Source organism: Lissotriton helveticus, chromosome 8 (assembly GCF_964261635.1).
Source record: "Lissotriton helveticus chromosome 8, aLisHel1.1, whole genome shotgun sequence".
Classification (NCBI taxonomy): Eukaryota; Metazoa; Chordata; class Amphibia; order Caudata; family Salamandridae; genus Lissotriton; species Lissotriton helveticus.
The window spans coordinates 101,917,486-101,929,616 of record NC_136069.1 but is presented as its reverse complement, the minus strand read 5'-3'; the positions used below and the strand labels follow the sequence as shown (position 1 = coordinate 101,929,616).

The 12,131-nt window shown below is 45.3% G+C and overlaps 1 protein-coding gene across 1 annotated transcript in view; it reads left to right on the top strand.

The window, feature by feature from the left end:
• The window catches only part of GPA33 (glycoprotein A33), a 154,726-nt gene extending 143,409 nt beyond the window's left edge, over window positions 1–11,317 (top strand). Inside the window, exons 6-7 of the mRNA XM_078656688.1 lie at window positions 4,198–4,324; window positions 8,072–11,317. Coding sequence (XP_078512814.1) covers window positions 4,198–4,324; window positions 8,072–8,234 — 290 coding nt within the window. The 3' untranslated portion in view covers window positions 8,235–11,317. The remainder of the gene's footprint in view (window positions 1–4,197; window positions 4,325–8,071) is intronic.
• Window positions 11,318–12,131: the final 814 nt, after the last annotated feature.

Here is a 12,131-nt window from a genome sequence, read left to right as displayed (position 1 = left end):
CTGGACAGATGTTCACGATTTGTTGCAGACCTCAGCATATTAAGTTCCATCTGACTAGATATCCTAAGGTAATGGTCACTCGTTTGTTTTAAATTAGCTTTTCCCTATTTACTACTTATTACCTGGCATATCCCACCATACATATTTGTTGTGAAGTGACTAGAAGTTCCTTTGAACCAGAATGCGCTGCCCCTTTAGAATAAAGTGAATTGCTGTTATTGACGAGCAGTACAGCAGCATTGAAAGAGGAGCTATTCCTCGACCTTGGGTTGCTTGCTTTCGACCTCCATGAGCAAGGTATTTACTTCTAGTTTGTGATCTCGATCAGGAGACCTCCCTGACATGCATTTCATTCACTGCTTGAGATGCATTTCATATTCAGTCTCTTAATCTGCCTGGGACCTCTCTGGCACAAGAGGTACTTTTCCAGAAAATGTCTTGAGTATATTTCAGTAAGACAACACCGCCTTGAAAACACCAAGCGGGCACTAACAGCATGGGTTCATTGCCAGGTCTTTGTGGTGGGATTTATATCTGACACTGTGCATTTGACCAATATCTTTACTATGCAATGACTGCATTCCTATACCATTTTGTGGTTGACCACTCACCACACTTTCTGTGCATGATGAATATCCTCGTTTCCAAGTGGCCTTAAGTATCCAAAGTACTATTGTGACCACAGGAGTAGCAAGGGTCCAATATAGCGTATAGGCTTAGATTGTTTATAGATGCTGCTTTTGTGAACCCTGCATCCCAATCCACGCCCAGGATAGTCTACAAGTAAGTAAAGAGAGCACTTGGTTTTACACAATACATCTTCACAAAGATGCATTGTACAAACTGTAAGAGAAAAACTGGACTTTATACCTCATTCAGAATATTCAAGGAGGATGTAGAATCATAGTTAAAGACCTTGTTTTAGTCAGTGCGCCTTTTGAAATCAACTCGACATAATACATCCAACATGCTACGGGAATTAGTTTTCTAAACCCAAATATCCCCAACTGGTGATGCAGGAATGCTTTCAAGCATGACCCTGTCTTAAACATATGCTGTGGTTTAAGTCTATTCAGTAATAGTTGGCGTACTTAATGACTAAGACCTGAAGTAGTGGGAAGTACCGTAAAGTAACCACAGACATTTGTTTTTGAGTAAAATTGTACACCATTTTTTTTCAGATTAAACTCCGGAAATGACCACCACTTCTAGGCTGGGGATGGCAACCCGTATCAAACAGTGAAAAAAAGCAATTGGAGTGGTTGGGAGAGTGGACACACACTATCACAATATATCGCAGATCAAGTAAAAGTTATCAGTCTTTTTTTTAATGTCCATATCTTGTCTGCTGTTCAGGAGGAAGAAGAGCCACCTACTCTTCCTCAACTGGAAAGGTCCAGAAAATTCAATGGCAAAGTTCTCCGGGCGCACAGAAATCCAAAAGTTGAGGTCGTGTTTTCAACAGTTCTTTAGTTCATTGTTCCAACATATGCCCTTTGCCCATACGGGTTTCGTCTCCTGCTGTTAGTCACAGCAGACTTCATCAGGGCTCGAGTTATGTGTGGTACACTACAATATTCTGTAGGGCTGCTAGTTTGTTGGTCCATTTCTTGTATGTGGAAGTCCATGTGTGATCGACCTGATGCGGCATGGAATTGCACATCAAAGACATGGACTAACAAATTACCAACCCTACAGAATATTGTAGAGTCGCACACACAGGATTGGGACAACTCAAGCCCTGATGAAGTCTGCTGTGACTTTAACAGTAAGAGACGAAACACGTGTTGGCAAACTGCTTATGTTGGAACAATAAAATAAACCACTGTTAAACCACGACCTCAACTTTTGGATTTCTGTGTTCCCAGAGTACTTTGCTGTATCAAACAGTGGTCACAGTAGCGCACTCCACTGAACCCACCTTGGAGGGACATCTACACACATGTGCAGGAGTGTGTGGCGAGATTTTATGGATATTCAAGAATAGACAGTGTTGAGACTTTCTGAGATTCTGGTGTTAACCCAAGGGCATCATTTTGACAATAGGCATTGGATCTTACTGGGGAAATGAGGAAAGAACTGGCATGGCAGCTTGTACTTAGTTGCGACCGTGTGTATGTTGGCAGTGCCCCGTGAACTAAGGGGCAACTCTGCTGTCTGATCTGTAGAGGACATGATGGTAAACAAGCCTTCGCCAGCCATGGCACACTAAGACAACGTTGAAGAACAGACCCCTGCCTGCAGCAGTGGCGTAGCAAGAGGGGTGCGATGGGCGGCAGTCTGCCCCGGGCGTCAAGTTTTCGGGGCAGCCACCCCCCCTTTTACATGCGGCTGTGCGGGCGTCAAAAGGAGCAATTGATTGCCAGCACCCCCCTTCCCCTTCTGATCCTCCCTGCTCTTACCGCCACTGCGACGGGCGGCACTAGCTACGCCACTGGCCTGCATGCAGCCTTTAGGTTGTCGACACCCCTCATCACTAAGACTTCTTTCCCATGATTGTCCTTAAAACTACAGGAGATGCAACATCAGGACCAGGTATCCATGGTGATGTTGTATGTAGCCTCGCCTTACAAGTCTTCTAAATGCTTAAGTATCTGGGAAGAGATACCGAAAAAATTGCAAAAAGTATATAAATCATCAAATAAATATTCTTCTCTGAACAGTACTCCTAACATAGGAAGTGCCCCTGAGGCATTTGAGCAGCACTTTGTCATTATGAGTAGCCCTGCTGTGGCAAGTGGGGGTAGGTGGGCATGGGGTTACAGGGCTCCAATTGTGCCAGGCCAGGCCTTGTACTTCAGATATCCTGGCCCACTTCACAGTTGGACCGTAACTGAGCGCCAAGTAGAGCGCGTTCACACTTTACCTACACAATGGCTAGGCAAATCGGTGCAGGGCTCACCGAGGGAGGTGGTTGCGGTAGAGATTCAGACCTCACCTAGAATGCACCTGATACATCAATCTCCAGATGGTACTTCATCTTTAGAATAAGTACTTTATTCGGCACAAAGCTACTCTCCAATGGGCTTTGGCACTAGGTATCTTTTTGCGTAATCTAGCACCTTACTGAAGATCATAACTGAGATTGCAGCCCTGCGATTTTGATTCCTTTTGACATCCTATTGAAGTAAGTAGTGCCAAGTTTTGCTTTGAGCTTAAAGTACTTTCTTTTGGTAAAGATAAAAAGCACTGCGATGAACAATGTTGTAGTGTCTGTTGGTTGATTAAGTTATACTCTCTTGTCCCTATGCTACATCCCGAAAAACCCCTTGATGCCCTGAGGGCCAAGTGCTCCAATGCTGTACCAGTACTTGGCCCATTTTCGACAACCATAATAGAATGGACCAGAAAACCCAAAGTATCTCCACCACCACTGTGGGGGCACTGCTGCCCCTGTCTGCCCTGTAATTCCCTCCCCCCCGGAAGGAGTATAGCAAACATTTGACTACTAGATAAGCAGCAGGTAATGTGGCCCAAAATATATTTAAATATTTTGTTTTGTAGAAATGTGTTGCCAATACTTAGTTCCTCAGATTTCCGGAACAAAATGATTAAATGCATAATGAATAATTTACTAATACTGTTTTTTGGTGTGCCACCATCTTTCATTACGTATGTAGCAGTGTTAGTATACGTGTGGTATGTTTCTGATTTTAAATATTTTGGATACAAGATGTCCAGGTGAATGTGTATTCTGATATTATTTTGATTGTTTTATCTTTTAACTGCCATCCGTGGATATTACCGATTTTTGGTATTTTTATCATCTGTAATGTAGCAAATCTAATTAAAAGTAAGAGTTGGTATTGCCTTTTCATTAGTGATTTGTAGACCATTTTGCCTCAGTTCCTATGTGAACATGTGTGAAGGGGAGTAGCGGTGACGGTGGTGAGAGCGGCGGTGGTGATGGAAGTGGTGATGGCGACGGAAGTGGTGATGCCGGTTGGACTGTAGGTGACTTAGTTTGTTTCTTTTGTAACGCAGTCCATGATCCATTCCTAGGATGTTGCCTGCCGTTCCACTGAAATGAATGAGATTTAGAGAAAATTGCAAACTTTAGCTGGAAACCAATGTTTTCCTCAGTTTTGGTTTTCCCAACTGTGTGTCAAGTGTAGACATGCGTGTGAAGTGTGCATGTGTTGGGTCCCACCATGCACTCAATGGTTCAAGCTTCTCCTGTATTTATGCTCCACTCAGCTTCCATGAACATTGCCTTCTACGCTGGGATCATCGGAGGATGCCTCGCTGGTGTGATCGTGATTGGCATCATTGCCTACTGCTGTTGTTGCCGGAACAGAGACGACAAGGAAGACTACGAGATGGAGTGAGTCCCTTGCCATCCTCTACAATGTCCCTTATTTGTAATCGTCTGAAGTTGTTCGGTCGAGCCTGGGCAGCACATGCGCTGCTCTCCAAGGCATGCAGTATTTAAGTATGGAGTTGAAGCCCTACCCACTCTCCGCCCATATTTGTCATTGGCTTGTGTCATAGTCCTTCGTAAATGCTGGTTTCTGATTTGTTAATAGGCTTGTTAGTCGCTTCTTAGTACCACCTTGTCTTCATTTGTAACCTCCCATGAGGACTGGACCTTTTACTTCTAGTGTTACACGGTATGTCTGATTTACTCTACAAGTTCTTTAATGAGTTTCTCCTACTGCTGAAATGACATGCTTTCCTGCAACATTGAGCGCACCATGCCCTTTTGAACTTCACAAGAAGTCTGGGACGATGGCGGCCGCTTCTTTGACGTGAAATAGGTCTCACATTTACAGGAGTTTGAGCTATTGGCATTGTAAATGACCATGCCTTTTATTTATGTGTTAATTATCAAAACAGATAAATAAAAGGCATTGTCATTTACAATGCCAATAGCTTAAACTCACCCAAATGTGAGACCTATTGCATTGCAAATGCTGTTTTTTTTTTTTTATAGAAACGTGAAGGATAATGCTTTGGCCAACTTCGCCATGGCTAACCTCCATTTCCTACATCTGAGTACCCAGCCAGATCACCAATAGCTTCTACACTTGAACAACACATCTAAAATTTAAAAAAAGTGTTCCCCAATTTCGCTCATTTTTATTCAGTTAGATTACATTTCTAATGTGTCCTTTTTTTGCCCCTCCCAACACTTTTCTTGTGGATTCTGAGCGATAAGCAGCATTGTTGTCGGTTAGTCATTTCTCTTCAGTATCCTGTAGTTTGAATTTGGTTAATGAGCCACCAGTGGGAGGTGGACATCATGTAGTAAAGGTCTGTATCCAGGCAGAGGCATTAGTTAGATAAAGGCAGCAACTTGGATTGGTTTTGGAAAAGAAGAGACAGTTCGAATGAAACACGGCAAAATAAAACCTATGGTCCTCGCACCTTCAGAGACCAACTCAAGAGCCCCAGAGACTTTCTAGCACCTAGAAATGATAAACACAAATACACCCACTCAATCTCCAGACTGCCTGAGGTTGGATTATCCAGATCCCTTGCATAACTTGGCTTCAGCTGAATGACCAGATGCCTGGGTCTCCCTGGAAGGACTGCGGTAGGTTGTTTGCAGGCTCCATTCGATGAACCTTTTACAATACTTCTCTGGGTCAAACATGTGGCCTGGATTTTTAGGGGAAATATCCTTTACAACAAAACTTTTTCCACGCAGTACCTTTACAACGCAGGTATTACAACGCAAGTCGTTAGAACGACTTGCGTTGGAGGGCGCTGTAGGATAGGAATGGTTTAATTTACTATCCAAAACCTTCCCTACTATCCACGGGGACTGGAGTTGGAATAGTGAATTAAAGTATTCCACTATCCAGCGCCCCCCAACGCAAGTCGTAACGACTTGCGTTGTAAAACCTGCGTTGTAAAGGCATGCGCGGAAAAAGCATGCGTTGTAATGACATACATCCATTCTTAGATACTATTACAGGGGGTAACCACAGAACCGCAGTAGGCTCAGCCAAAGCTCTGAAGACTTTTTCAAAATCCACCCAAAGGTCTACCCAAGCCAAAGATGGATGCTGGTGGACCGAAAATGGGCACCCCTTGGCAAAGTTAGTTAATGTCTGTTCAGTGCCCCAGAGCCTTTGGACTCCAGTAGTTGTTGTGGGCACTGGTCAGGAACAGAGACCAGATGCTAAACTCCCGACTGGTCATGGTTGATAGTTCATAATGTTTCATGCCGGTCATTTAGTACATTGAGGTCTGCACCCAACAGCTCTTGCCATCTTAATGGGTTTGTATATCACTACCAAAGGGTTGTAATGAACATCTTCTAGTACCATTGGGACCACAGAATTAGGGGCTATCCACAAAGCTGGAGAGACCCCGCATCATTATAGTGGAATTTTGTAGAGCTTTGATTCCAACAATGCTGGGATCCGGTTGGAAATAACCAGCAACTTTGAAGGTCCTTGGAAAGGGGGGAGGGTCACATTCAGTCCCTCTAGAGCTATTGACTGTCCATTATTGGCCCATAGGTCTGCTATTGGAATAACTCTCTATGCCAGGGGCTTGGCAGAGAAGGGTAGGGGTAGAAACTTTACTCTGATCACTCTCATAATGCATCCAAGGTGTCATGGACTCAAGGCATGAAGCCACGGTTGTCGGAGAAGTGCATTAAACGCTGGTGCAGTACAGAAATCTTGGAAAGTTGTTGCAAGTCCTAAACTAAATTGAGTTGAATTTTTGTCTTCCCGTTGATCATGGTCCACTTTTCTCCTAGCTCGTGTGATGTCTGCCTGTTAGTGTTATTGGATTGTGAACTGAGGGGCATATTATCTAGATGTGCGTTATATAACGCACATCGCACATTTCCATATCGCCGGCTATCACCGGATTATTTCGCCGTGTTAGCGCGTAAATATCAATGCGCAACACGTAGGCGAAATTAAATCCGGCGATATGGAACATTAGCGCATGAAAACAAACGTTGTTTTCACGCGCTAATGTGTGCCTTGATAATATTAGGTGGTGGATTCAGCGTTATGATCCACACCCCCATGTTATCAATGCCTTAACACCTGGTCAGAGCAGGCGTTGGGAGACCTACGATAAACGAGTTTATCGCAGGTCTCCTTCTCCCAACGCCTGCCTTGGTAATAGCATTGGCAAGCTCCAGAAGAGACTCCAGCGGATCCAGAACGCCTCAGCCAGACTCATCCTCGACATCCCCCGACGCAGCCACATCTCCGGACGTCTGAGAGACCTGCACTGGCTCCCCGTCAACAAAAGGATCACCTTCCGTCTCCTCACCCACGCACACAAAGCCCTACACGATCAAGGCCCGAGCTACCTGAACAACCGCATCAACTTCTACGCTCCCAAACGCCACCTCCGATCAGCCAGCCACGCCCTCGCCGCCGTCCCCCGCATCCGAAGAACGACAACAGGAGGAAGGTCCTTCTCCCACCTGGCCGCCAAGACCTGGAACTCCCTCCCTCCCGACCTGCGCCTGACCCAAGACCACCTCTCCTTCAGGAAGAAGCTCAAGACCTGGCTGTTCGAGCAGTAGCAGCACCCCCCCCCCCCCCCAAGCGCCTTGAGACCCTCCGGGTAGGTAGTGCGCTCTATAAATGTCCTTGATTGATTGATTGATAGAGGGGCGGGCAGAAGCGGGTTATATAGTGCTGCCTCTATCAGTCCTGTTCCTTCAGGATAGCAACCTATCACCTGTGTTGGGTGTCAACCTTCCTTATGCAGATACCAACCTGGCATCAGTTTGAGATAGGTTCAAACTGGTGCTCATCTCATTGGAGATGCCCTGCCTAAGATGGGGGCTTGGGTTCAAAGCCTTACCCAAAATTGTGTTCTTTGAGCGTAGGAGAAGTCGGCGCAGTCTGGACTTTTAAAGATTGTATAGGTTCAGCTCCGATTGCAAAAGGTGTTTGAACTTCCAAATGTTCATGTTTGAGTCACAGAATACAGTGCTTAGAGTAGTCAATAACTGGACACAATTGACTACCTTGGTGAGATTAGGTTGTGAGCAGAAAATGTTGTTTGTGTTGCATTTGTTATTTAATCTAATGGCTCACATACTTGAATTCCTTGTTTTTACACTATCATTGATGTGGTTTTGCAGTGAAAGAGACGAGGGGCAGCCAACCCAACAAGGAAGGCCTCTGAGACAGAGGGACGATGAGGATGATGAAGAGGAGGAGGAACCACCTGGTCGCCGAAGCACAGAGCCACCCAAGCCACCAGCCAACAAGCCCAAGCGGATTACGGATGAAGTGGACGCCTAGACCAGAGTGGGGGAAAACTGAGGAGAAAATGAACGTTGATGCCTTTTCTACACTGTATTTTAGGAGAACCACTGAAAATGTCTTAGAATCAGGGCCACTGCCTTGTAATCCAGTAGGAAAACTCTGACCCATGAGTGACAAATGCCCCCAGGTTTCCAATGATGCTCATTTGGTGGGAATTTTGGGGGGGGAGCTTGAAGTCCCTGGGTTTGCTGGAAGCCCCTGAGCAGTGCCAGAGTTAATCGATACTTGGAAGTGAACAGAAAAGATCAACACCGACCCCTCTTGTTTTAGAACAACGTGATAATATTCATTGCAATATTTTTAAAAACCATTACAGGCAAACTAATTTTATATCTAGACTGTGAACAACCTTCCGTTGTTCACTGACAATTATTTTTATAGGCTAGGCAGATTTTTTTATTTTTAAGAGCATTTGTATCATTAGTTTTTTTCTACTTCAAAGAGACATTTTTTTAAATGCATTCATCCTAATGGTGCTCTTCGCGTAGGGAAGCGTATCTGTGGAAGCATGGGGTTGGTTTATTTATATAATTAGCACATGGTGGTGGGAGCAGGATAATTTCAGCTGATCACAGAAGACCTACTTTAGCAGGTGTTTGCATTCTTCATTAGTGTGAGATTTAGTTTCCTCTAAATGTAGTCAATATTTGTATTCAAGTAAACACGCCGCAACTTGTTCCCTTGATTTCTGTAGGCGTTCACACAGCCTCAAAATGTCATCTGACCCTCTTTCGTTTTTTGTTTTGAATTCTTGTGGGAGATGAAAACAAATAGCAATGCTGTCCTATGTAAAAAAAAAAATGGCGTCCACCATGAATGTAAACAGTAGAGAAGCGCTCCCTGCAATAACCCGCGTACCATTGTTCCTGTAGCCTTCTCTAGAGGACATTTGCAGGTTTCTGTAGCGATTACTTGCGATAAAATGTTGGCGTTTTTTGTGAGCATTTTCTATTAATCAAGCTTTACTACTCTTAAAGCTGGTAAACTAAATCACCCGATGGGCTCCAGACATGACTCACGTTTGTGATTGGCTGACTAAGTGGAGGGAGATTTGACTGAAAGCGCGGTGATGAAAGTGGCTCAGGTTTTAGATTGACATCATTCTGGTCTCTGAGAAGAAATGTCGAAGTTTAGGGGCAGATATTCTGCTGTGAGAGTGTGAGCACCCTCTGGGAATACTGGGATGAGAACTCTTCCTGAGGTGTTCCCGGGCAGGGGAGGGGGATATGTAGTATGTGATATGTAGTATGCGATATGTAGTATGCACAAGATCAGTGGAACGTCCTTCTTCACTAGACGTGTGGCTCATGCAAGGGGATGCATTTAGCCCCAAGTGTTCGCCCAATCTGGGTGTGTTGCTTTTCTCTTATTAAGCTAGGAATGGAGTTGCTACTGGCAACTAGTGGTGAAATAATTACTTTGAAGACGATAATGAGAGTTCCTCTTGTCCTCAGGATCGCCATTTTTGTGTCATCCTGGTCTTTAGCCACCAGCACTTTGCATGTACTAAACGTGGAATCGCCTTTCAATCTTACGTATGGGCCTACAGTTCCCATCATGTAAAGTGTGGTTCCTCCCATTATGCAAAGCGCGGCTGACTAACAAGGTAGTTCATGGGGCCTCTTAAGGAAAACTCTACTACTAATATTTCAAAACATTTGTGCCTTTGTCATGGCTTTTCAGACTTGCTGCCTGTTGTAGAAGGCGTTGTGTGCTTACATCGCTCTTGATGTGGTAGAGAGCCATTCGCTGGCTAGGGTGCAGCCTTAACGGATATTGCTTACACCCTTAATTCCAAAAGATACTCAAAGGCCCATTGGTGCGCTACCGTAGCTGGCATCACTGTAGGAAGGGTGTTCAGGGCGTCCCCTGTGGGCCCAATAAAGACACAGTGATCTCTCGCGCCGTTGGTGTGGTCCAAGACCTATTACATGTGATACTCTGGTCTCGACACCAGCTGGGCTCCATGGTGATCTTGCACGATGAGTTACGTCTGTGATAAGATGCACACCTATGTGTTGTAACTCTCTAAGATAGACTGCCTCAGAGGAGGATGAAGTATTCATCCCCTTTCCCCTATAGTTAAATGTTTCGTGCAAACCTCACCCTGTAGAGGCTGTACCGTGTCAAAGTGGAAGGACAGAGGGTGATGGCGATGACTAGTGAGGTTAGCTTTGGGGTATTTACCAAGGTGTGCACTGTCCATCCAATTGTACTTCAGTAAAATACATGTGCAGTGCAGGATGTTTTACACTTTCTCACTAGTGCAGTGAACACTTTTACACAATGCTGTGGCCAATATAACTGGTGATCCCATAAGTACCGGTTGGGATGTTGTTCGTCTGTATCCGTCTCCAATCTGGTGTGTTCGATGGGGTTGTACCCAAGCCTGGAGCAGGTACATGGTCCTACTTGTAGGGTATGAACAAAAGAAGGTGCGTGAACTTCCGGTCTCCCTGAAACTGGAGCACAGGTTAGTGGCCCTCAATATCTGCCCTCAAGTCTGTCCTCCCAAGTTGCCTGCACAAAGTGCAGCAGGAGAGAGGCCCAGGTGTTCTGTTACAGGTATGAGCGGTTCACCCAGTCCTGCATCCTGCTCAGTATCCAGCCTCTTCCAGATGCACAAGTACCAGGGCAGGGAATAAAACAGTCCTGTAGGAGTTTCACAGTGGCAAGTGGAGTTCGAGGTGGTGGGGGGGGAGGAGGGGGGTGAATTTGCCATATGACTGAGTGTCCTATTAGGTTTCCTTCCTCTAATCTGCCTCAATGAGTGATACTCAAAGCTTGCCCCTGCCAGTCTTCCATGTGCCTTTTATTCCACCCGCCGCCAGAAGAGGGTGCTCTCCTGTGCATCTTTTAGCGCTCTAAGGCGTACCTAGAGCGGGTGATTATACTGCTTCAACTAAAGGTTTTTATATTTGTACAAAACTGTAAAAAATAAAGTGGGGAATATTTACCTTAAGGTGGAAATATGCATAACATGGATTCACGTGTTTAATTCTGTGACATTTAAAAAAAAACAACTGTGAAGATGGTTGTACAATAAACTTTCTAGCTAATTCGGAGTTGTCCTCACTTATTGTATTAAGCCCAGACGGACGCTTTCAAGGCGGGTCTCCTGTTGCAGGCCCGTCTCAAAGGAGGGGGGGGGAGTATTGCTGATAACGTGAGTCCTGCTACGGCAGCCTCCATTGTGTGGTCCTCTGGTCAGACTAACAGTCAAGGCGGAGCTAGGCAGGGGGTGACCACTCCGATTGCGCAGGGGCTGGGTGTGCAGAGTGCTGTGCTTCCCCCTGTTGCCCCTACCCCGGTCGCTCCCCTGGTTCCCAGCCTGCCTTTGGCTACTACCAGCAGTAGCGCAGTGGTCCCGCCTGCTGCTGGCCCGTTGCCCATTTCCTTGCCATCCTCAGTTCCTGCTATCTCCACCGCCCCGCTTCTTTCTGGGCATTGCTCCTTGGCTTTGCAAGTGCCACAAGCCTCTAAGGAAGGGATCTGGAGAAGGGAGTTTATAGATATTTTCACGCTTCTTATGTTGGGACAGGAAGGTATGGACGCTAGAAAAATAGGGGCGAAGGAAGACGACAAAAAGGTGAAGTACCAGCCATGGCCTGAGAAGAACATTGCAAATTGGGTAAACAACCGTTACAACGCAACTTTTACAACGGACTACTTTTACAACGCAACTTTTACAACGCAAGATCCATTACAACGAAGTACCATTACAACGCATTTTTTTACAACACAAATACCTTTACAACGCATACCATTACAACGTAAGTATAGATAAGTATATAACTATAGTAAAAATGTTATAGGATTGGGTTTTTGGGTAAAGGGGTATTTTTAGGGTTCAGGGCTAGGTTTGGGTTTTTG